A 27,832-nucleotide genomic window follows, 5' to 3' on the forward strand; every position below is an offset into this window, starting at 1 on the left:
TGGGCATCAGTCGTGAACCCAAGATAGCTGACATCTCATGCAAAAAAGTCACATATTTATTTCCGACAACACAGGTTAGCCTCAGCAAAAACCTGAAACTGCCGATCCAGCTAGTCCGCAAGTTTCATAGCGGACGAGCCATTGACGATGACATCATCCATATAATTGGCTGCCCCCAGGCGCCTGGCTTATGAGACGTTCCAAATAACGTTGGAAAATGACAGGGGCGCTGGCAATGCCAAAAGGGAGGTGGTTGTACCGGAAAAGACCACACGGGGTATTGATGACTATGATCTGCTGTGATTCCTCATCCAACGGCAGCTGCAAATGAGCATCACACAAATCAGTTTTGGCAAAAATGGTCAAGCTTGCAAGACTTGTGAGTATGTCATCCACCAATGGGACAGGATAGGCATCGATGATGGACTGAGAATTGACGATGAACTTAAAATCACCACAGATGCATAAAGCGCCATTAGGCTTCTTGACTATCACGATAGGCATCGCCTAGCGACTGTGTGTGACAGGAGAAAGGATGCCTTCATCTTGTAAGCAGCGAAGTTCCACCTGGAGCCTGTTTCAGAGAGCAAAGGGGTCAGGGCGGACCTTAAGAAAATGAGGAACAGCAGAGGGAAGAAGTTGAACATGCACAGCGAAACCCTTCACCTCCGGTGTGGAGGATGAGAACAATGTTTCGTATTTACTGAGCAACAGGGTGAGGAGGGTATCGGATGAGGGAATTGATACCGCGTCCTGCACTGATAAACCCGGATGACCAAAAATGTCCACACCCAGAAGGTTAGTAGCACTGGGGGATCTGACCACCAAAAACTGAGCAGTGAAGGAACGACTGTTGTAAGAGATTTGTGTGGAAAAAAATGCCATCGACTGATATAGAGTGATTACTGAAACTGCACAAGGCGTGAGTGTACAGGGATAAAGCTGGTAAGCCCAAGCTTTGGTATGTGGCACCATCCAGAATAGAAACAGACGATGCCGTGTCAATTTGGAAGACCACCGGAATATGCGTGACCTCCAAGATAAGGAGAAAACGGGTACGCAACTGCGGAATGATGGAAAATACTTGGCTTTCAATGGAATGCGAGCCGTCCATGTCCTGAGGTGACAATTCGCGATGAGCCTGTGTGTCCATAGGAAGCGTGGCATCTACGCTATGTTTCTGTGAAGCCTGACACACCACGGTGATGTGGCCCGCTCAGTTGCAAGCTGTGCATTTTGCTCGCTGGTTGGGACACTCCGATCGTTGGTGAGTCCGGAAACAGCCTGGACAGGAGGGAAGCAGGGAGAAAGACTTCCTGACCAGCAGATTGATGAGACTCCTGCTTGGCGCTAGGCAACTGGTGAGCCGCGAAAACAGCTGGAGACGTGGTGGTTGTAGCCGGTGGGACTGTTTAAACGCACGAATGATCAGCAGACAGGTGTCAAGGGAAGGTCCTGTAACTTCAAAATATCAGCCTGAAGGCCCTTGTCTGGTGCGTGAAAGACCACCATATCGTGAATCAATGAAGAGGCACAAGATCACTTGCAGGCAACGTTGGCACACCAGAATTTACAATCGCAGGAGAGACCCTGGAGCGTCGTAATCCATTCCCGATAAGTCTTACCTGATGACTTGCGATAAGAGAAGGAAGTCTAACGGGGGGAGGTGACATGTATTTGTGTGTCGAAGTACTCAAAAAGGCAGCCCATAATATGGGTAAATGAATGATGGCGAGTATGCTGCTCAGGGTTCAGTTGTTGAATTAAACGATACACCTGTGGACTGACTGCTGCTAAAAAGAAAGCCCAAATTCGATTTTCGTCGTGGATACCATGTGCCAATAAAAGTTGTTCCCACCGTTCTAAATAATTTGACCGTGGATCAACAGACCTGTCGAAAACTGGAAATATCAGTGGAGCCATGTGCGAAGTGTTCAATTTACCTGTGATGGAATCTACTTTATGAGCTACCTCTTGCAACTCTGTTGAGTGAGAGCAATCTTCTGATCTTGTGAGTGCTGCCTGAATCTGCTGTACAGTTTCCACCAAGAACTGAAGAAGTTCCTCTGAGGAGGCCATTCTGTTTGAAAATGAAAGTTTTACTCTTGTCGCCAGTAACTGTTGTGTCCTGCGGTCAGCAGGAAAAAGAACTAGCAGTCAATTTGAACACACTTTATTGTAATTAAAGAAAAAAATACCTTCTTGGCATATACTAAGTTTTAAATGCAAGAACAACAAGAAAATCCACAACTCTTGTGGTGACAAACCAAATAAGGAAACAAGACGATGGAGGAAAATTACTGACCAACATCTACTCTGCGCAATACAAAATACAACATGCTACTACAGTGCTACAGTGAGTGAATACATTGCTAGGGCCAGCATAAGTACTGGCCAGAGCTGTTCCTAGCAGTTGGTAAACACTGCTGGTCTGACGGTCTAGGCGTACTTATAAAGCTAGGTCCTCGGAGTGGTACATCAGTCATATGAGTTCCGGTTGGTGGAACACTGTCACATGTTGTCTGGTGAAGTAGTTCAGTGTTGATTTGGAAAGTCTGTTATTGTTTCTGTCCGCTGGCGATTTTTCTCTGCGCGCTGCTGAGAGGGGGTTAACAACCCATCTTGAGTGTCAGTTCTGCAGGCCCTCTAACAATAAGAGGCCACTATGACACAATTTTTCTTAGCTGCCAACATTTTAGTATAAGCAGCAGCCTTTACTTTTCACAGAAGCCTTGTGAAGTCATAAAAGAACTTTCTGCATTAGCTATTTACCTATAGGCTGATGACAACTCTTGGGTTGCACAGGTAGTAAGAAGACTCACATGACTAAAATAAAATTATACGTAACACATGACTAAAATAAAATTATACATAACACTGCATTATCAAACTTTAAAAAAAAAAAAAAAAAAAAAAAAAAAAAAAAAAAAAAAAAAAGAATACATCCTTGTAGCATGAGTCACATGATAACATTGGTGGTACCTGACCATAGATTTAGAAATCGCACTCCTTTTCTTATCAGTAATATTGCAGTTTTAAATGTGCTTGTATTTGGATTGGCATATCCCTGCTTCCAGGTAGGTTTTTATGCTTTATTAGGCTTATCATGGTAATTCATCATAGTACTTCTAAGAGAACACATGATAAATCGTTGAGGTTATGTAGGATGATACCATGATGAAGTTACAAACTCGCAGGGATGATGAAGAAGGGTAAATGCATCAATTTGAGAAAAGGGACCTTGGTCTGGAAACAACCAAGTTGGAAGTTATACTTGTTCACTAGAATAGATGGTTTCACAGTAACAAAGATGAACAAGCAGTCATAACTCTTAAGGTAAACACTTCAGAGCCCATGTTTACTGGACTTTTTTCTTATTTTTGTCGAAATTACTTCCTACCAAAATATGGAAAGCAGAGATCTACTGTCAGAAAGATCAGAATGATTTTCACGTATAACTTTAGACTCTGTCATTTCCAGACCAGAGACCCTTACTTTAAATTGATACATTTACCCTCCTGCACCATTCCTGAAAGTTTGTAACATCATCACAGAAACACCCTGTATAACCTTTATCAGTGCAGAGATTATTATGCATCAGTTGTTGTCAGTGTGTGATTTATTTTACAGAGTATGTTTTGGGACTATATTATCAAGTTCTATAAAACGAAGCTAACACTATGTTCTCATTACTACAAATACTACACATGTGTAATAGAAATCTGTATACATTGCTGTGTAGTATTAGGTACGTTAAATTAATATGGCATTAGGCACAGAATTACCTCATCAATTGGTGAGGTTATTAAATAGCAAATAAGTTAAAATTGCTTTCTGGGCAGATAATTAAGTGGATCAAGGCTGAAACGTAAGATTACCAAGAGGAGAAAACTTGATATAAAAAGTGGAAATATATGAAATAAAATGTCAATATTGTGAGATGAGTCAGATAGGAAGAAACTTAAGAATAAGATCCAAAGGACATAATAAAGAGAATGGTTCATCACCAGTAATCAAGCACAGTAAGAGTGAGCAGCTTTTTTTTTTTTTTTTTTTTTTTTTTTTTTTTTTTTTTTTTTTTTTTTTTTTTTTTTTTTTTTTTTTTTTGAAGCATCATGGACAGCTTGAATGTATTACATTCAGAGGCAAAAAGTTGGTTACTGTTAGATGTAGAGGAAGTAGAAATATTTTGCACTTTAAAAGATGGATGTTATATCATTGAATATTATGCTGTCTCGGTTCTCAGTGCAAGCATTATCAATAAAAGTGCAAGATTATTTTCAGAATTTTCTATGATGTGATTCCTAAACATTCACCGATTTTATTGTTGACAGCAGCATCGTTGATGGATCTGATATATATATGTAACAAGATATTACAGTCTTTGGTACATGATGGACAGTTGACTTTCATTTGTAAACATTTGGTGCTATACGCCACCATGAGATGTGTAAGAAAGTGTCTTATATGTTTGATAATGCATATTCGCTACTTGCTCATTATTTGTGACTGTGCCTAATGACATTAATATTAAGGTGTGTAATGTGGACAGATTTCCATTACTTGTTGTTAGTAGGTGTAGTAATGATTTATGTTTTCCTTGTTTTATAGAACTTAATAATGGAATAACATAGTTCTGAAACGTGATAAATAAATTACACATTTCCAAAAATTGGTGCATAATAATCTCTGTACTGATTCTGTAATACAAATGTACAGTGGCTTCATAAGAGGTAATATATAAACTTTGTTTTGATGTTTCATAATCTTGCTTTTGTCGGTTAAATATTTAAGATGTAATATGGAATCACTCATTTGCTTGGAAAATGTTGAAAGATCTGGCAATCATTGGCTTTTATACCAGAATGCCAGATTTTTCAATTTGTAATTTTTATAACCTAAGCAGTTAGTTTGTGAGAAAAAAGTTATTTTGCTTATGTATCTCGGAAATGTTATAAATTAAAAATTTTAAAGCACAGTTGTGTTTGTGAGACAAAAAATTTCAAATGTAATTATGGTAGCAGCAAGTTTCACTACATTTTGAAATCCATAAAATGTAGTTCATTTTAATGAATTTGCATCTAGTCATTCATACAGTTACCATATAAATACTTCCAAGAATATGTAGGAACTACATGGTGTTCCAGGATGTGATTTTAGGAAGTGTTAGTGTAGTCTAATATGAATAAAAAAAATTTCAATTTTTCCGTCTCGGAGTACATTATACCAACTAAATAATGTCTTCTACTTCATCCACTCACTGTTCATTTTCACGTTGAGATGAGGTATGTCTGCTGGGTTCTGCACCAGTGCGACACAGTTTAGTGAAAATAGGAGTAATTATTCTTGAATGTGGTACTCTGTAATTAGAAAATTATCTACTATACCCCCTAAAACCTGCAGCAGTGTTTACCCCACTAAAATATTTACTATTCCTCGTGAAACATCCTGCTTTCCTTGGACAATGATGATCCCAGTTTGTAGAGAAACAGTATTCCTTAAAAGCAAAGCAACAGAACTTGTTTCACAAGAAATTAAAAGGGGGAGAAAGAACTAATTAGACCAATCAACATCCTTTCTGAGGTGGACAACTTACTCACAAAAGTTTACATTATATAACCGAAAGAATAAGGGAAAAAGGTCAATAAATTTGCTTTTCATCAAAATCGTAGTGTCATATTCTTCGTTTCTCGTAGGTATGAGTTCACATTTCAGCATGTCTTCTGTCTGAAAATTGGTTTGATGCGGCTCTCCACATTACTCTATCCTGTGCAAGCCTCTTCATATCTGAATAACTATTACAACCTACATCCATTTGAATGTGCTTCTTGTATTCGTCTCTTGGTTCCCCTCTACATTCCCTCCCCACCCCCCCCCCCACCCCCCCCCCCCCACCCTCCTTTCCCACCAGTACTAAACTAATTAATCCTTGATGTCTCAGAATGTGTTCTGTCAATGGATTCCTTCTTATAGGCAAATTGTGCCACATGTTTCTTTTGGCCCCAATTTTATTCAATACCTCTTCATTAGTAACATGATATACCCATCTAATCAGCAGCAGTCTCCTGTAGCACTACATTTGAAAAGCTTCTATTGTCTTCTTGTCTGAACTGCTTATCGTCCACGTTTCACTTCCATACAAGGCTACACTCCAGACAAATACCTTCAAAAAAGACTTTCATATACATAAACCGCTATTCTGTGTTAACAAATTTATCTTCTCCAGAAAGCTTTTCTTACCATTGCCAACCTGTATTCTATATCCTTTGAACTACATTGCATTACACATGTTTTACTTTTGTCGATATTCAAGACACTGACAACCATGGCTTACTAAACCAATAATTTAGTGATATTCACATCTGTCAGTATCTTGCTTTTATTTCAATTGGTATTGTTACATTCTTCTTGAAGTCTGAGGGTATTTCGTCTGTCTAGTACATCTGGCACACCAGATAGAATAGTTCAGTCATGACTGGCGCTCCCTGGGATATCACTAGAGTTCTGAGGAAATGTCATGTATTCCAGGGGCCTTGTTTCAACTTAGGTTTTACAGTGCTCTCTCAGAGTCTTCTTGCAGTATTGTATCTCCCATCTCATCTTTCTCTTTCTATAATGTTGCCTTCATGTTCAGTTTCTTTGTGTAGCACCTTAATATACTCATTGCAGTTTTCCATTCTTTGCTAATACTTGTTTTCTATCTGAGTGCTTGATATTCGTACAACTGCTTCACTTTTCTCAAAGGCCTCTTTAATTTTTATGTAGGTGGTATCTATCTTTCCCTTTGTTATACATGCTTCTATAGCCTACATTTGCCCCCTAGCCATTCCTGCTTTGCCATTTTCCACATTCTGTCAGTCTCATTTTTAGACGTTCATATTCCATTTTGCTTGTTTCATTTGTTGCATTTTTGAATCTTCACCTTACATCAACTAAATTCAATATTTCCTGTGATATGAAAGTATTTCTATGAGGCCTTGTCTATTTGATCATCCGCTTCCTACAAGAGAGGGTGTTTCAAAAGAAAGTTTATCTTTGAAGAACTCTCTGTGCATGCATAGCAAATCAGAGGTGAATGGGTGGGTTTGTTCAGTGCTTGCTTGGCCTTTAGGAATTCAGTCAATATGGAGCACTTCGTGGGAGTGGATCATGCGTTTTGTATGCGAGAATGTTATAAAAGCAGTGATTCGGCAACTAGCAAGGAGAAAACTTTGCAGTAACTGTGGATTGCACAATATAAATGATGCTTCAAGTCTTCCTCATATCTGGTAATGGATCAAAACATTTGAGGAGACCATTCAAGACAGGCCAAACCAAATTTGAGAAAACCAAGGTCATCAAGATCAGGCAAATCCGTAGAGAGTGTAAATCAGTCTGTTTGTGACGTTCCTATCCTCTCCATTCATAAGTTTGCAATTTCTTTAAATGTGCCTAGATCATCACTGCACCAAGTTCTGCAGAAAGACCTTAAACTGCACCCTTACAGAATCCAATTGGTGCAAGAATTAAAGCTTCAGGATGCCCAACATAGGCTGCGGTTTGTTAATGATGTGACGGAGTGGTCTTCTAAATCTACATCTACATGAATACTCTGCAATTCACATTTAAGTGCTTGGCAGAGGGTTCATCGAACCACAATCATACTATATCTCTACCATTCCACTCCCGAACAGCGCGCGGGAAAAACGAACACCTAAACCTTTCTGTTCAAGCTCTGATTTCTCTTATTTTATTTTGATGATCATTCCTACCTATGTAGGTTGGGCTCAACAAAATATTTTCGCATTCAGAAGAGAAAGTTGGTGACTGAAATTTCATAAATAGATCTCGCCGCGACGAAAAAGTCTTTGCTTTAATGACTTCCATCCCAATTCGCGTATCATATCTGCCTCACTGTCTCCCCTATTACGTGATAATACAAAACGAGCTGCCCTTTTTTTGCACCCTTTCGATGTCCTCCGTCAATCCCACCTGGTAAGGATCCCACACCGCGCAGCAATATTCTAACAGAGGACGAACGAGTGTAGTGTAAGCTGTCTCTTTAGTAGACTTATTGCATCTTCTAAGTGTCCTGCCAATGAAACGCAACCTTTGGCTCGCCTTCCCCACAATATTATCTATGTGGTCTTTCCAACTGAAGTTGTTCGTAATTTTTACACCCAGGTACTTAGTTGAATTGACAGCCTTGAGAATTGTACTATTTATCGAGTAATCGAATTCCAACGGATTTCTTTTGGAACTCATGTGGATCACCTCACACTTTTCGTTATTTAGCATCAACTGCCACCTGCCACACCATACAGCAATCTTTTCTAAATCGCTTTGCAACTGATACTGGTCTTCGGATGACCTTACTAGACGGTAAATTACAGCATCATCTGCGAACAACCTAAGAGAACTGCTCAGATTGTCACCCAGGTCATTTATACAGATCAGGAACAGCAGAGGTCCCAGGACGTTTCCATGGGGAACACCTGATATCACTTCAGTTTTACTCGATGATTTGCCATCTATTACTACGAATTGCGACCTTCCTGACAGGAAATTACGAATCCAGTCGCACAACTGAGACGAAACCCCATAGGCCCGCAGCTTGATTAGAAGTCGCTTGTGAGGAACGGTGTCAAAAGCTTTCTGGAAATCTAGAAATACGGAATCAACTTGAGATCCCCTGTCGATAGCGGCCATTACTTCGTGCGAATAAAGAGCTAGCTGCGTTGCACAAGAACGATGTTTTCTGAAACCATGCTGATTACGTATCAATAGATTGGTCCCTTCGAGGTGATTCATAATATATGAATACAGTATATGCTCCAAAACCCTACTGCAAACCGACGTCAATGATATAGGTCTGTAGTTCGATGAATTACTCCTACTACCCTTCTTAAACACTGGTGCGACCTGCGCAATTTTCCAATCTGTAGGTACAGATCTATCGGTGAGCGAGCGGTTGTATATGATTGCCAAGTAGGGAGCTATTGTATCAGTGTAATCTGAAAGGAACCTAATCGGTATACAATCTGGACCTGAAGACTTGCCCGTATCAAGCGATTTGAGTTGCTTTGCAACCCCTAAGGTATCTACTTCTAAGAAACTCATGGTGGCAGCTGTTCGTGTTTCAAATTCTGGAATATTCCATTCGTCTTCCCTGGTGAAGGAATTTCGGAAAACTGCGTTCAATAACTCCACTTTAGCGGCACAGTTGTCGGTAACAGTACCATCGGCACTGCGCAGCGAAGGTATTGACTGCATCTTGCCGCTTGTGTACTTTACATACGACCAGAATTTCTTCGGATTTTCTATCAAATTTCGAGACAATGTTTCATTGTGAAACCTATTAAAGGCATCTCGCATTGAAGTCCGTGCCAAATTTTGCGTTTGGCGTGTCTGTAAATTTTTGCCAATCTTCGGGATTTCGCGTTCTTCTGAACTTCGCATGCTTTCTCCGTTGCCTCTGCAACAGCGTTCGGACCTGTTTTGTGTACCGCGGGGGATCAGTTCCATCTCTTACCAATTTATGAGGTATGAATCTCTCAATTGCTGTTGCTACTATATCTTTGAATTTGTGCCACATCTCGTCTACATTTGCATAGTCAGTTCGGAAGGAATGGAGATTGTCTCTTAGGAAGGCTTCTAGTGACACTTTATCCGCTTTTTTAAATAAAATTATTTTGCATTTGTTTCCGGTGGATTTGGAAGAAACGGTATTGAGCCTAGATACAAAGACCTTGTGATCACTAATCCCTGTATCAGTCATGATCCTCTCTTTTAGCTCTGGATTGTTTGTGGCTAAGAGGTCAAGTGTGTTTTCGCAACCATTTACAATTCGCGTGGGTTCGTGGACTAACTGCTCGAAATAATTTTCGGAGAAAGCATTTAGGACAATCTTGGAAGATGTTTTCTGCCTGCCACCGGTTTTGAACAAGTATTTTTGCCAATATATCGAGGGAAGGTTGAAGTCCCCACCAACTATAACCGTATGAGTGGGGTATTTATTTGTTACGAGACTCAAATTTTCTCTGAACTGTTCAGCAACTGTATCATCGGAGTCTGGGGGTCGGTAGAAAGAGCCAATTATTAACTTAGTTCGGCTTCATTTAATAACACCTTATTTTCTGATGAGGCTAATTTTCACCTTAACAGTCGCATCAATTATCGAAATTGCCACTGCTGGAGTGCAACGAATCCTGAACAGAAGTGTGAGAAACCCCTTCATTCACCAAAAGTTACCGTATGGGCTGTGATGTTGGCTCAAAGAATAATTGGCCCTTACTTTCTCGAGGATGAGAGCAGTTGTGCAGTTACAGTGAATTCAAAACATTATGTGAGGATGCTGAATGGATTTTTGGTGTCTGAATTGCAAAACTTTCCCAATTATTACCAAAGAACATTACTTCAGCACGACAGAGTGACAGCACACATGTCCAAAGCATCTATACTGCAAGTTCATGAAACTTTCTCTGGCAAATTGATCTTCAGGAGGGTTGACATAAATTGGCCCCCATGCAGTCCAGATTTTAAGCCCCAAGGATTTTTTTTCTTATGGAGATATGTCGAGTGTAGAGTGTATGTCAATAATCTGACATCTCTGGAGCAACAGAAAGAAAATATCCGCAGTGAAGTGGCAGTCATCAATGTGTCTGCATGCGAAGTTGTCATGGGAAATTATGTTCATCATTTACATTAGTGCCATAGGGGTGCTGGATTGCATTTAAACGACGTTATTATTTTTAAGAAGTAAATTACTAAACTGTATATTTCAGTAATAAATAAAGGTTTTGTCAGTAGACTTTAACCTCCATTTTATTCTGACACATCAAATATAGACTTTCTTTAGAGACGTGTTGTATTTCATCCAACTACATGGCTACATCCCAAACGGATATCTCCAGAAAAGATCTCCTGGCATGTAAATCTATATTCAGTGTTAACAAATTTCTGTTCTTCAGAAACATTGCCAGTCTACATTTCATATCCTCTCTACTTCTACCATCACCGTTTATTTTGCTGCCTAAACAGCAAAAGTCATTTACTATTTTTAGTGTATCATTTCCTAAGTTAATTCCCTCAGCATCACCTAATTTAATTCAACTACAGTACATTGTCCTTGTCTTACTTTTGCTAATGTTCATCTTATATCTCCTTTCAAGACACTGCTCTTTGAAGTCTTTTGCCGTATCTGAGAGATTTACGTCAGCGGCAGAACCCAAATTTGTTATTTCTTCTCCCTCAACTTCAATTTGTACTCCAAATTTTTCATTGGTTTCCTTTACAGCTTGCTCAGTTCTTCTAAATCATGTATACATGCAGTAGCTACTTTTTTGTTGAGCTTGTCTGCAACTCAGTCTCTCCCTTACATGGTGAGTAGCAGTTTATCCATTTCATAATATAGTTGTTATTTCAGTCTGGATATTCCATTGTTCACAATAAAAGTGCCATACTTAAAATATTGCTATGCTCAGTGGTTTGTGTGGTTGCAATGCCGAGGACCCTGGTTTGATTCTCAGTACTGCCAGGATTCTTCCTTGGTGGAAGTATTGAAACGGGATGCACTCACCTCTTTATGCTAATTGAGGGGCTATGTGAGTGAAAAGTAGCAGTTTCAAGTTCTAGAAAACTGACAATGGTCAGGAGAGTTGTATGCTGATCCCCCCCCCCACCTCTCCACCCCATTCCCCTATACTGCATCAAAATGACACCATTGGTTGATGTGGTGGTCAGTCAGTCCTGAACTGTCTGGACCAGGATGTGGAGCTTAACTTTGCTTACTTGAAATATAGGAACTATCCTCATATGGTTATTTTTATGGTGTGAATATTTTTTTAGTATAGCATAAATTTTGATTCACGTATTTCATTATATTTTTAAATTTGCAGTTGCTGTGTCAAGGGATCAAATCCAGTCGTGGGAGACAGGGTTCTTGTGGAAGCATCATACAACCCAAATATGCCATTTAAGTGGAATGCAACCAGAATCCAAGTCCTGCCAATGTCTACAGCAAACACTACTCAGCGGCCCCAGAACAAGCAGAGTTTCACTACTGCTCCTAGCCAGAATACTTACAATGCAGTCCCTCCACCAGGTTAGAACACATATTTATTGTTACTGTTAAAGACCATATAATACTTTAAAATAACTTTGTCAAATATGCTTTTATAAACAGTGTTTTGTAAAATATTTGACAGTGTAATTCAGGCCTATAGATGACAATGAACCATTTTGTTTTGTTATGTTTACATGTATAGATTGTATTTGTTTAACTGTAGTTGCTTCATTTTTTAGTTTTGTTTGTTATTCATTTCAATGGCTTTTATTGATTAGTATTTGACATTCACTTTCACCTACATATTGATGTACAAAAGATATGGCTCTTAGGTTAACTTGTAACAAGTGGATTAAATAAGTAAATAAACTGTGGTTTTAGCATCAGACACAAAGTACTTTCGCATATTTTAGAAAGAAGAGTCTGATACAGCATGGAGGGGCGATGTGTATGCTAGCTCTAAAGCTTCCGAAATGAATAAAAATTTGAAATGGGCATCTTTAAAGGTTTGTACATTATAAGAGATGAATCAGAAACACAGTTAATTAGTAACAGGAATAATAGCATCCTAGAAGTAATGCAGGATAAGATGTATAAATTTATTTGAGGTAGGAAGAAAAGAAAGACAACCTGAGGTGATAGTATTTCAGTTGAAATTGTCAAAGCTAGGCGAAATCTAATACAAAAGGAACTTGTAAAATTACTTAAAATATGTTTATGAAGGAATACATTTCCTCAAAACAAGAACAAGAACATGGTATTCATGTTTCACAAAAAAGGAGATACGGACAATTGAAAAATCTGTAGACCTGTAGATAGGTTTACCAACTTTCGTATTTTTTCCGGACCCCCAGCTTTTTGATGCTTTTTTTAATGTCAAGCCAGATTTTTTATATATAATTCTAGCTCTTTGGTAATGAGGTCACATTTCATCATCTGACAAATTTCAGTGTAGCATAACTTGACTTTATATTTCTGCATGAGGTTCGCTACCATTGTTGTAATCATTGGAGAAATGTTGCTACTGTAGCTGATGTACCGTATTTACTTGAATCCAAGCCGCACTCGTATCTAACCTGCACATGAAAAATGAGACCTGAAATCATGGAAAAGAAATTTTCCCGAATCTAAGCCGCACCTGAAATTTGAGACTCGAAATTCAAGGGGAGAGAAAAGTTATAGGCCGCATCTCGAAATCGAAACAAAGTTGGTCCATTGTAATATGAGACCAATTTAGGTTGAATGAATGACGATACAGCTACAGCAGTTTGGCTCGAGTCGTAAGCTTAGCAGTTAAGCTTTACCAAGTAGCCATTGCTATGCGTCAGGCACTCTGTGCGTATTTATACGGGTGCCCTTCCTTTTCCACGTGCTTCGTCTGGTTTGAATTGATTGCTTATTTTTCTTTGATCTGATAAGCGCAGTTTTCTTTGTTATAGGCGTTTATGTCACTCTAAGCTGAAAATGAATTACTGTACTGTATCATGCATTGTTTGTCGCATTCTGATAGTGCTTGTTTACGGCCTGTCGCCGCTTTTGGCATGGCTTGCTTTTGTGCGCACTACCGCCACTTACAATTTAAAAAAAAAAAGAGAGAGAGAGAGGAATTGCCTCATTAGCAAAAAAATGACAAGAAACTGCTATTTGTTGTTACTTATACTGCTGCTTTCTTTGATAATGATCAACAAGAACCAAATAATAGACTGCGTATGATAGAAGAACTTAGAACTACTTAAACCTAACGAACCTAAGGACATCACACAACACCCAGTCATCACGTGTGGAAGAGAGTTTAGCGAAAATTTTTCTCCGTTTGGAAATCTTTGCAGGTGCCTCTTTAGTACATTACATTCTACACAGAAATTAGTCATCTTAGATTTATAAATGTAGTCAATTGCCGTGCTTCATTTCTGACTGTACCACTATTAAGCATAAGAATAATACAAATATAAACATGACATGATATGTATATTCTTCCGCGTTTGCTGTTGTCTCACTTTAGTTTCGTAGTTTATTAGGCAGATAGGATTTAAATGAGATAGCAGCAAACGTGAAACAATATATAGCAAAATGTTTATATGTGTATTATTCATATAGTGATGAGAATACTGCATGTGATTCACAATTTATAAAAGTTCCTATTAGCAACCATCTCTTCTCACAGATATGAAAAAGTTCAGAATGTAGAGTTGGCCATATTGACAAACATCCCAAACAGTCTTGCCAGTTGGATTTTCGTAGTACATTGAAATGCTGCTACATTCAAAGATGAACAATTCGAAATTTGTATCTACTTCGTTGGATAATGTACGAAAATGCAGTGGTCGAAACTCGGGGCAGAGAAAACAGCTCGTCTTCCATCTTCTTCTTCTTCTCCTCCTCTCCTTTTTTTTTTTTTTTTTTTTTTTTTTTTTTTTTTTTTTTTTTTTTTTTTTTCACTGACGCAGAGGTTTTGGCGCCAGTATTTATCTTTGTGCCTACAAAGCATGCCTGTGTAGCGCTACATATATTCGACGGCAGAAGTAAGTTGTGGCAGCACCCACCAACTTTTTTCAGATCTTCCGCTTGCTTTGCACTCGATTCCAAGCCGCAGGCAGTTTTTTGGATTACAAAAACGGGAAAAAAAGTGCGGCTTAGATTCGAGTAAATACGATATATGATATCTTGATTTGAGATATTGTAGTTTGTCAAGCACTTTCTCAATATTTTCATAATCAAAGTATACGATATCACGATTCAAGATACTGTAATTTGTGTAGCACTGTTCTGATATTTTCATATTCTGAAACAACAGCTTCTTAGTTAATTTCTGATTTGAAGTATGTCATCTTCTATGTCTGAATACCTAGATAGCCGAAAAAGGCAGTGCAAGTTCTCAGATAATTAAAAGCAAAATAGCAGTGTTTTCTATTTGGACAAAATGAAAGTGAAGCTAAATGTGCAGTGTGTGATAGTTACATTGATACGGGATAAAGGGTGCCATGGATGGAAATGCCATGTGGCGAGAGCCTCCCATCAGGTAGACCGGTCGTCTGTTGCAAGTGTTTTGAGCTGACTCCACTGCGATGACTTGCGTGTCGATGGGGATGAAATGATGATAATAAGGACAACACAGCACCCAGTCCCTGAGCGGAGAAAATCTCCTACCCAGTCGAGAATCGAACCCAGGCCGTTATGTACGATATTCCGTCGTGCTGACCACTCAGCTACCAGGGACGGACAGGTGCCATGGATGTGGAAAGACTACTGAAAAAAACATAAAAGGATGGTACAGACCAGCTCCACTTGGCTTAACGCTTGATTTCATACAGCATTGTTTTCCACCATCATGGCTTAAAGCTTGATTTCATACAACCCAGTTTTCCACCATCATTCACAAAAATCAATGGATTGTACAAGCATATTAATTAAACTATTTCCAAAATATGATAGTACTCAAAATTTGTCTCGTGAAAGAACTAAAACGGAAGTCATTGTAAATAATGTCGTTGCACCTCACACTGTAAATATTTTTGTCAAAACTTTGAATGACAGAGTTCCATATTTTTGCCTGGTGACAGATACAAGTAATCATGATGCATTGAAAATATTCCCAATTATAATTCAGTATTTTGATTATGAAAACAGTGAAACATGGTATTAAAACAAAGGTCCTTGACGTATAAAATTGTCCAAATGAAACTTCATAAAGTATTGCCTATTATATTGCAGATAGTTTGCTAAAGCATATCGTGCTAAATCTAAATGCACTGCTTTTGTTCATAACAATGCAAATGTTAACTTTGGTGGTCTTACACAGAGTGGAGAATAATGTGTATTCTGCTCTCAAGCATAAGTTATATGAAAGCATAACAGGAGTTGCATACCCTGCACATATATTACATAATACCTTACAACATAAACTGATTCTCTACCTTTCAATATAGAATCTTTTGTAATGAAAGTGTTTTAATATTTTTCATGTGTATGCAGTATACACGGAGGAATTGAAATACTTCTACTAATTTGTGGATAAATTACCAACAGCTGCTAAATCATTCCAGGACCAGATGGCTACCATTGTATTCAGCAATAGAAATGATTCTGCAGTTGTACCCAGCACTGAAATCTTACTCCCTCTCTCAGGATAGGAAATCTAAGCTAACAACAATTAGAAATTTTCTGCAGAACGACTTTTCGGAGCAGAATCTTCTGCTACTCTCCTCTACCATGCCCACTTTTCATTGCAATATGAAGTCTGTTGAAAAGGAAAACAATTCTGTCATAGAAGTGCTTAACTTATTATAAACTGTTTTAATTTCTCTGAAAAACAGTCTTGAGAATAATTTCATCTCTCTCGAAGTCAGTCCTTGAATACCTTTTTAGAATCTGGCTTGAGAAAAAAGTGCCAGGCATATGTGACAAATGTATCTACTGTACATTAAACTTGCACTGAATACCTAGAAAAATTGATACAGCCAATGGAAGAATTTAAGTGCTTCAAGTGGCTTAAACTCAAAGAGTTGAAGGACCTTTGTTTTGTGGACATTCTTTCATGTACTTATAAAACTAAAAGTGTGAAAACAGATGATTCAAAATATTTGATCAGTACAGCAACATCAAGAATTGTGCACGATCTATAATGCCGGACAAAAACTCTAAACTACACCAACAATGGTGTTCTTTGTTTAAAAAGTGTCAAAATGTTGAAACGTTTTTTTTGAAATTTCGAAAATTTGCCAATTTTTCCTTGCAATTCCTGGTAGCAATGTGAATCCATATTTCCTCTCATAATTGCTCGGTGGACAAAAGAGATGAACCATTTGTTGACAGATTCAGTCAAAGTAATGTTATTGGTCAAGTGCAATTTAAAGGATGTGTCTTGTGAGGAATTTTATAGCTACATGCTTCAAGATAATAATTTACCTCTTCTCTCAGCAGTATATTCTTTCGAAAAATACACTTTCAAAGGATACATCACTGAAAAATACTGAAAATAACTTCAAGGTTATTGTATTGTGTTTGTAACAGTTAAATACCATTGTTTAGCAGTAGTATTATTTTCTACTCATTTTGAGATTAGAGCATGTTTATAACCCCACTATGTAAAATATAAACAATTTATTGGTGCTAAAAATAGACTGTCAGGCTTTTCCAAAAATGTCAGGTTTTTATAAAGCACTGTCCTACTTTTGATAATTTTGAGTTTGTAACGCTACCTATAAGTCTCCTTTCTGAAATGTAAAAGAGATTTATTAAAGTTATCACAAACCTCATAAAAAAATAAAAAAAAATAAAAAAGTATTTCAGTCAGCCGAGGGAACAAGGTTGCTTTGGAGATAGGTATCGATAAATGGAATCTTCAAGCCTTAACAGATTATAGAATGAAGCAACAAGTATGAATCATCACTTTCTGTGGACTTATATATACAGGGTGTCCCAGGAGGAATGGAGTGTTTCAAGAGATATTAAAGGAATGATTAGTTGGAGCAGAAAAAGTGCATAGACACACAGAATGTAACTAAATTCTCTTTACAGATGCTGAGTGGGGTCCAGGACGGTTAAGTTTTCCATAAGAACTCATGCCTAGAAACATGCTGTTTTTCTGCTACACACAAAATATCACAACACACATTCAAATCTCCTGCATTTTTGGGATCACTGACTGGGGTATTATGTACGCCATTCAGTGATCACCTGATGTCGAGTGCTCAATACATGTTTGTTTACATGCCATTCAATTGAGTTTGAGATTTGCCCCCATAGGTTCATGCCTGCTGTTGTGCTTGTGGTCTTTGTTCATACTGTACCATTGTACATACCCACATAGGTTTGTAACTGGTGTTGTGGATGTGGTCTTTGTTCATACTGTGCAGTAGTAATCATTCTTTATTGTATAGAATGCAAGATGTACATAATATCATTTTTAGTGTGTTTGTGTTGACCTTGATGAACTACATGTTTGCAGAATACACTGACCTGATGTTATTGCATAGTGAAACTCGGTGCATTGGGAGGAGTACTTGTCGTTTGTATGCCGAGCATTTTCCACACTGCCAGACACCTTCACACTCCCTATTTGCTATGATGTATCAATGGGCCTCGGAGACAGATACATTCACCACTAGCAGGGCCACCTGATGCTCCATGATGGTCCCGCATATCTGGATTTAAAGAGGCTGTGCTCCATGCAGTGGAAAAGGATGCACCAATGGATACCATAAATGTAGCAGGTGGAGTGAATGTGTATCACCACAGTGTCTGGCATGTTCTGCATGAGCAGCAGCTACACCTTATACCACCTCCACAAGATACAGGCAATGCAGCTACAGGATTTTGCATCATGAGCCCATTTCTGCAGGAAGTTCTTGCACCATTGTGTGGACGATCATGACTTCCAACAGTGGATTCTTTTTACTAATGAAGTCAAGTTCTCTAGGAAACGTGTTCTCAGTTCCCACAACAGTCGTATGTGGGCTGATGAAAACACACATCCTATGTGCCCATCTGAACATATGAGCAAGGTTCGTGGATGGGCTTTTGATTGGTTCATATCCTCTTCCACCAGATCTCAAGAGTGCCGCATACTTTGATGGCATACTGCATGGGCTTTTGGAACATGTGGCAGTGCATGTGCAGCAAAAGATTTGGTTACGACACAATGGCACACCATCTCATTTTTCATGTGCAGTCCGAGATCATCTGGACCAATAATTTTTGCAACAGTGGGTAGGTAGTGGTGGCCCAGTTGCTTGGTCTGCATGTTCTCCCAACTTGGAACTGCTAGATTACTATCTGTGCGTTCACGTGAAATCCTTGATTTACAAGACACCTGTGGCATCCAAGGAAAACCTACTGGCATTGGTTATAACTGTGGCAGACGCTAGGAGACAAAAGATTGGTGATCATATGTACTGGAACATGGTACGGAGGAACCATATCTGTGTTGTCATCAGTGGTTGTCATATATAGAGCCCTGCTTGTAAGTGGAGTGACAAGCAGGAGGAGTCAAAGAGCAGTATGGTGTAGTAGTATTTTGCGTTTAGCAGGAAAACAGTACATTTCCAGATGTGAGTTCATAAGCTAAACTTGATCATCTTGGTCCCCACTGCAAGTCCTCAAAGTCTGTAAACAGGGTGTATATGCTCCGGGAAAACCCCGGTAATCTTTTTGGCCTGGAGAAAACTGGGGAAAACCCGAGAATTCTTTTAGAATTTTGGGAATTTTTCATTGTTTTAGTTTTTGTAGTTTGGACTGGTAACAGAGAATTTTACTTTAGCCCACTATTGCAAAATAATGTTGTAGCAATAAAACATAAACTAGGGAAAAAAGTAAACCTTAAGTTGCAAAGGAAATGTGCCATTTACAACAACAAAACACAGTGCACGCACAAACGTCTGCCAACAGCAAAATGTGTCAAAGGCTTTAGGATGAAGACTATGCAATACTTCATAACAACAACTGCTTCCAATGGACATGACATCACAACGGTTTATATTACAGCTCGCGTCATGTAAGACGATGCTTCTGCACGTAGAGGCAGAGCAGTGAAGGGATGAGAACTGCACTTGCGGGGCAGCAGAGAGCGGGCAAATAAGGTCCACATTGCCGACAACAGGCTCATTTGCCTACGGTACATCGTATTACGTTCAAATCTATGAGGAGAGTAGTAAATATTCAAACCAATTTCGATCAGTCGTCATGCGAGAAATATTAATTCACGACATTGCGTCCACTGCTCCACAGATTTACTCTGCATGACGTCAGGAGGTGAGAACAGCTGACACAGTTTTGTGAAGACGTGAAGTACAATTTTTCTCAAAATGACAATTATATTGAAACTGCTTGCAGTAATTATCATTTATTGCTATTTGAACTTACTACTAGTAAGAATTTAATACACAACAAAATTAACTTCAAGCATAAACTGAAACCATTACATTTGCTTGACAACTGCTTCTACTCAATAGAATTTTTAAAAATGTGTATTAGGTGCGCATGTTGATGTGTTTGACTGTAGTTAAGTGTAATCAGTTATTAAGTTGTCATATTTTTCTCTGTTGACGGGCATTATCAGTGTAAACTAACTCGTTCGACTTTACAGTGAGAGACTGCATTTATAATCCATTGTACAAGCAAACAATTAATCATCATCAGCGAATAACTCCAGGGAATGATGACCTATAACATCGAAAACCACCGGTATCTCGACAAGTAATGGTTACTGTCATTTTAGGACCTTGTCCAGTTTGTGCCTTGAAAATGACATGAGTTTACATGTGGAAATATTGGACTTTTGACGAATTTATCCAGCTGCAGTCTCGCATGTTATTAGAGCAATATGCTGAACATTATAGTCTACATAATTCAAAGGATACAAAGTTCTAATGAAAAAGGCTAGGAAGTTCTCATTATTATGTATGCAGCAGATATGTTGAGAAAACACATTTTTTAAACCACAAGTCTTCAAAACTAAAAAATATACTACTTTGTTTCAAAGTCTACATTGCAATACCACCATCAATTCTATTTGAATCTGTTTCCGAACAATCTGATTGTAAATTTACAAATATAGGTTCAAGGCTTATATCCATCATCACCTACCTATCAAATTATTCTTTCTGAAGCTTCTCAGCATGCCACATAGACTGTGGCCACGCTACAGGTAGGATGTTCTCTATTGCCTCATGCCAAGCGATTCAGTGAATGTTATCTTGAATGTTAAGCCCTATCCTCTGCCCAGATTAATTCCATAGGGGACACTGACAACAACACAAACGTGGGTAAATGCAAAACTGTGTGACCCCATTCATGTGCAAGGAAGTCAAGTTTGTACGTTCTGTCGCGAGACTTATATAAATTAACGAGCTACAGGAGATCGGCACAAATCTGGTTTATACTGTGCTTAATATTTTTGTTTTCAAGCCAGGAATATATATCCACTTTTCTGGTGTTTACAGGTGTTCTCTATGTAACAGTTGAATTATAACTGGCAATGACCAACTTCGAAACAAAGTATAACAAGAGTTGTGGATCACATCACAAAAACTGACAGCGTTCATTTCCGAATGGTAGTCACTGCTGTTTTTTTACATGTAAATACAAGTTTGCTCTCGGAAACAAAACCAGAAGAAGAGTCAGCATGCAGAATAATTATCTGAGGACCTTATCCTATGAAAACTTTAAAACTGCCAGTACCATCCCTCATTTTCCAGCAGATATTCCTGGAATGATTCTAATTGACCCAGGTTTCATCAAGGTAATACACTGTTGGACTCCCTCTTTCTCATGCATTGTGAAGCTTTATATGGGATGTAGTTCGTGCTGCACCTGTCACTTCTTTGAACCTAAAGCTCTCTTCTTAACATATCAGGAACCAACTTCTTTTAAAATTCCTTACACTGACGAAGCACGTACCATTGAAGCTAATTCTCACCTGCATAACTGTAATACGTTTTTGTGATGTCGGGCATTCGCCATTCATGTGGAGTACTTTAGAACATTGTTGTTGAAACCATTCATTTGTTTTACAGGTTCCTTGCGATTTTGATGCTTTTCAAACAACACGAAACCAACTTTTTCTACGGTTCCTACAGCTCTGACACTTTCATTTACAATTCTTTTTACAGTTCTCTTGCCAACACCACAAGACAGTTGAATGAATAATTCTGTTGTCGCGAAATACGGCAGCAGTGCAGCATATAGTTGTGAGATTCTCGCTTTTAAGTTCGTTTGAGCAGTTGCCAGACAGCACCAGATAACAGGCTGTATTGCTTATGCGCAGCTACGATGATGTAGGCAGCCCGTGCTTGGTGCTTGCTCTGCTCATATTTCTGTGTGGAATTTCGTGCGTGGTGGGACATCACATGACCATGCGCAGGCCTGTGGCATGTTCTTTAGAGGACCTAGGGAGCTGTACCTGGTGCAATTGTTTGATCAATTCTACCCAGATAAGGAATGCAAATAAGGAAGCAGTTCTTGGCACATTATTCATTTCAAAACTAGACTCCACAGCTCAAAATACCATAACATTTTGCTATGTGGTGACTTTGACAGATTTTTTTTTTTTAATTCGTACTCTGCAATGTTGTTATGTAGCATTTCCAATCAAGTTTACATCTACACAGCACTGCAAAAAGCTAGTAAGATGGAATACAAATTTTTTGAAGGAAAAAAAAGTTTCTTGTGTAGCTTACACCAGAATGAAGGACAATAAATTTCATAACTATTTCAAAATGTGTAAAAAATTTACATGGTTGTTTGTGAAGCAAAGAAACTGTACAACTGACAGTTTTTATTCTACTCCAGGAATAAATATAAAGCAACTTGCGGAGTTAAAATGATAAAACACGGTATGCTGCCAGTCTACAATTTACCATAGAATATCATTCTATAAATTTAAGATGTAAACACAAATTTAAGAAATAACTTCAGGCCTAGAGGAAGTACTAGAAAAGTGCCTCGTGATCGAAAAACAGTTTCACAGAAGGCAGATTTGTAAAATTCTGCTACAGCTGTCATTATATTTGAAACAAAATATTTAGTTCAAAACTACTGACCAAATTTGCCTGCTTAGCCAGCTTCAGGTCAATGTTTACATATGTTCGTACGTATACAACATTAAGAGATCTTACAGTGTCATAAAAGGAAATGGACATCAGAGAGTACTCCAGCCAGCATCGGAATTTCATAAACCATACTAAAATGCTTCATTCCGCTCTAATTGCACATTTCTATGTCCAGATGCACTCTGAAGTACCTGATATTCAACATGGAGATCCAGTACTGTATTCTCATGTTTGGTTCTTTATTATGGTATAATGTCATTCGTCCCAGAAAATTGTGTACTTGAAATTGAATGAAATTAGTGCAGAATGAAACACTTTGTTTGAAATAAACTAACTGCCTCAGTGGAAAAAAATTAATATAAGCAAATTTCTCTACAAAACTGACAGAAATAGCTTCAGTAAGAGATTAATGGATGATTGCTAATAATGTGGAAATAATATAAAATCAGCAAATTGAAACTACTAACTGATTTTGGTCTTTCATGTTTATGAGAAAGTATATTAATTCACTTGATGGCTCCCAACCACAGAAATCAGTTTTGATTTCATTTGACGTGGGAGCTGTAAACGAAAAGACCAGCAATATTACGAAGACACAAAACATATACACGGGTCACGTGGGGATGGACCCCCCCCTCCCACTATAACTCAGCTTTCTCTGCGCATGCGCGAAACTGGCAGCTTGTTCGCGCCAGAAGTTTTTTTCCGGGTAGCATCTGGCTACTTGCTGCTACTGCAAGCAGCCACGCTTCAAGTAGCCAGAAGCGAGAGGAAGGCACTGCTCATACACGAATTTATCTCAGCACACGCACGTGAGCCCGCTGGCAACTGCTCATATGAACCTTAGGTTGCAGGCAACTATAGGTTCGTTTGAGCAGTTACCAGACAGCGCCAGACAACAGACTGTACTGTGCATGCGCAGCTACGATGACATAGGCAGCCCATGCTTGGTGCTTGCTCTGCTCATGCGCTTTTCGTCGCTTTTCTGGTGGAATTTCATGTATGGTGGGGCATCACGTGACCATGTGCAGCCCTGCGACATGTTGATGAGAGGACAAACAGAGTTGTACTTAGAGCAATTGTTTTATCCCACCCAGATAAATGATTCAAATAAGGAAACAGTTCTTGGCAAAATATCAATTAAAAATTATACTCCACAGCTCTAAGTACCATAATATTTTGCTATGGGGTGAATTGACAGATTTTTTAAATTCGTATTCTGAAATATTGTTATGTAGCATTTCCAACAGGTTTACATCTACACAGCACTGCAAAAAGCTAGTAGGATGAAATACAAATTTCTTGCAAAAAAAAGAAAGAAAGAAAAAGAAAAAGAAATAGTTTCTTTTGTAGCTTACACCGGAATAAAGGACAATAAATTTCATGACTATTTCAAAATGTGCAAAAAATTAACAAGGTTGTCTGTGAGGCAAAGAAACTGTACAACTGACAGTTTATATTCTACTCTAGGATTAAATATGAAGCCATGTGTGGAGTTAAAATGATAAAACACGGTGCGCTGTCAGTCTACAATTTACCATAGAATGGCTTTCTATAAGACGTAAACACAAATTAAGAAATAACTTCAGGCCTAGGGGAAGCGCTAGACAAGTGCCTTGTGATCGAAAAACACTTTCACAGAAAGCAGATTTGTAAAATTCTGCTACAGTTGTCATTATATTTTAAACAAAATATTTAGTTCAAAACTACTGACCAAATTTGCCTACTTAGTCACCTTCAATAAATGTTTACGTATGTTCGTATGTATATAGCATTAAGAGGTCTTACAGTGCCATAAAAGGAACAGGACATCAGAGTCTACTCCAGCCAGCATCGCAATTTCATAAACCATACTAAAATGCTTCATTCCGCTCTAATTGCACATTTCTATGTCCAGATGCACTCTGAAGTACCTGATATTCAGCTTTTCGTATGGTTTTCGTGATACCAATTTTCTCGGAGATCCAGTACTGTATTCTCATGTTTGGTTCTTTATTATGCTATAATGTCATTTGTCCCTGAAAATGAAAATTTGCATTTGAAAGTGAACGAAGTTGAAAGTAGCCAATAGTGTGGAATGAAACACTTCGTTTCAAATAAACTAACTGCCTCAGCAGAAAAAATTAATAGAAGCAAATTTCTCTACAAAACAGACAGAAATAGCTTCATTAAGACATTAATGGTTGATTGCTAATAGCGTGGAAATAATATAAAATCTGAAAATTGAAACTAACTTATTTTGGTCTTTCATGGTTATGAGAATTCACTTGATGGCTTCCGGCCACAGAAATCTGTTTTGATTTCATTTGACGTAGGAGCTGTAAACGAAGAGGCCAGCAACATCACGAAACGTACATACACGGGTCACGTGGAGAAGGATTATGTAGCGATTCCATGCAACTGGATTTAACTCCATCACAACTCGTGCAACGTGCAGCTGCCAAAAGTTTCATTTCAGTCACGACAGAGACCCTCAAAACGACGAAACTTAAGTGTATACTGGTGGCGTCGTGTCTACAATCAAACATGAAACCATTTGCGTGCAACTCATTCCTCCCAGCGAGTGGCGCAAACCACTTTCGTCATGTAAACTAGGCTTTAGCTATATCAGCAATAGCAACAAGCAGCCAGATGCTACCCAGAAAATTTTTTCTGGCACACCCAAGCTGCCAGATTCACGCATGCGCAGAGCAGTCTGAGTTGTTGTGAGATGAGGGGTAGTCTCCACATAAACCGTGTTTAGTGATTTTGCTGTTTCCTCTTGGTTTACATCTCTCACATCAAATGAAAACAAAATGGATTTCTGTGGCCGGGAACTATAAAGTGATTTAAATTACATTCACATAATTATGGAAGGCTAAAATATGTTATTAGTTTGTTATATTTCGAGGATTTAGCCAGTCTTGCATTAATTGCCGTGCAGAACAATTAATTTATTTTTGTTGATTTGCTAAAAAAAAATTTGACTTTAAATCTTTCCCGCAGAGGCAGTCAATTTATTTAAAACGCTATTACTAGTGCCAAGCGTTCCTGGAATTTCAAGTGCACTTTATGTCCTGGGGCATATGGCATCATACCATAATAAAGAAGTAAACATGAGAGAATACAGTACTGGTAATCCAAGAAAATTTGCATCCTGAAAACCACAATGAAAAGTTTAATATCAGGTTGGGGCCTACTTCTTTGTGAATCTGGAAATACGAGCCCTTTAAGTTGAATTATGCCTTTTTAGTATGGTTTACAAAATCCCAATGCTCTTGGAGTATCCTCCTATGTCCTGTTTCATTTATGTCGTAATGTAAGATCTCTTAATGCTATATACATATGAATATACGGGCTACCTGCGTCGTCATAGCTGCACAGGCACAGTAACACAGTTTCCTGGCTCTGACAACAGCTGAAACGGATTGTAACAGGTCACGGGAAAATATTGCAATTGGTGGTTTGAAAAGCATTACTTTCAAAGTACATTTCATATTATGGAATGTTCCTTGCCCGAACGTGCTTTGAATTTATTAAATCACAGAGTTATTGACCCTCAGCTTAACACGTTGAGGGCCAGTCACTTAGAAGAATTTCGAGCCCAGAACACTAGGCATTCAGGTCATTACTTAACATTTTGCTGGCACATTTGTGTGATGTATCGAAGTGCAACACATACAAAAAGACAAATATTATATTTAAAATCTTAGCTTTTCTTGTAACAGTACTATGTAAATTTAAACCATTAACTTTCCATATTTGTTTGTTCGTGCTTCATAACAGTCATGTTGCTATAGGCTGACTGCATCATCTGTCCTATTCTCTAAATCACTACACATGTGACACATCTTCTGAAAGATGAAAACCGAATTTCAGAAACCGTCTTTCGCTGTCATGTTTACGTTTTAAGGTCTGAAGCGGATTTGCTAGCCCAGTTAACGACGGCGCCTGGAAAACAACTGATATAGTTCAAGTCAGCACAATCGCTATTTCTCTTCGAGGTGTAAACAGCTTCAATCTAATGCTTCTACTTATCCTTTACTGTGCAAAAAGCCACTCCGTCAATATCAGCTGAAATTTTTAAAAAAACAAGACGAAACCGGAAAGCCCAAGCAAGTTTCAATACCAGCTGTGTTTTACATAGGAGTGAAAAACGATTGCGGAATTGGAAAACCGGCAACCAGAAGCAGATTTCCAGAATCGATTTTGAGGTGTTTACATGACCACCCAGAAGCGTTATTAGGAGATCGGTTTACGAAATCCACTTTTGGGAGCCCCATGTAAAGCGGTGAATATCTGTTATTGGCTGACAAGATCACATGACATGAGCTATGATTGGCTTACAAAAGCGCTTCGCAATCTCGTTTTCAAAGCGTCAGAAACTTAACATTCTGTGTTTAGTGGAATTCGACTACGTACTTTTACGAAAGTACGATTGGCTTACAAAAGCGCATTGCAATCTCGATTTCAAAGCTTCAAAAACTAACGATCTGTGTTTCGTGGAAACATCAAAGATCTTTCGAAAATGCAGACCTATATCACTTTCCTAAAGTGGCGGGAGGTTCTACACCGGTTTATAAAATCTTAACCATTCAAAGGACTGATAAGCGGAAAAAGCATATTTTCACCCAGGAGAAAGTGTATTTTTTAACCAGGAAATCCGGGAATTTTTTTTGTCCTTGTCCGCGTATACCGCCTGGTAAAGGGAATTTAGTTACATCCTGTATGCCCTATTCTGAACGATTTCCTAGATAGAACTCATTTAATGTACGTTCTTATTTATTTTCTGTGTTCTTGAATACATTGTCCGGTTTACACGTGCACAATGATTAGTGAACATTACAACATGTGTTTTACAAAATATTGATTGAAGAACACACATCTTTAACATATTCACCTCAAAGCATTGTCGTACACGTAACATTACAACTGTAGTACAGGTCCCAATAAATGAATACTCCACTGTCAGCTTCAGTGCATTTGTGCACTCTTTGAAAAACATGTTGTGTTGCTTGTCTGAGTGCCTTTTACATGCACTGATGAGGGCAGCAGCTTCTGTGATGCGACAAGCAATTCACATTTTGTTTGTACCCCTAAGATTTCATCCAACCTCATAAAGAAAAATCTAAAGGCGTAAGGTCTGGCGATCTTGATGACCAGTAAGTTGCACTACCACTACCAATCCAGAGATTAGAGTAAATGAGGAGCTGAGGGGCTCTGTCGTGCTGGCAGTATATTGCAGTCTTCATGGCCAAAGGAA

General features: G+C 38.5%; 1 protein-coding gene across 2 annotated transcripts in view; it reads left to right on the top strand.

Annotated features, from left to right (window-relative positions):
- The window catches only part of LOC124613921 (cell division cycle and apoptosis regulator protein 1-like), a 262,218-nt gene that overhangs the window by 90,039 nt on the left and 144,347 nt on the right, over positions 1–27,832 (top strand). For both annotated transcript variants that reach the window (XM_047142677.1, XM_047142683.1), the window contains exon 6: positions 11,877–12,082. In XM_047142677.1, the coding sequence (XP_046998633.1) occupies positions 11,877–12,082 (206 nt within the window). The remainder of the gene's footprint in view (positions 1–11,876; positions 12,083–27,832) is intronic.

This window comes from Schistocerca americana, chromosome 1, assembly GCF_021461395.2.
Source record: "Schistocerca americana isolate TAMUIC-IGC-003095 chromosome 1, iqSchAmer2.1, whole genome shotgun sequence".
NCBI classification, from domain to species: Eukaryota; Metazoa; Arthropoda; class Insecta; order Orthoptera; family Acrididae; genus Schistocerca; species Schistocerca americana.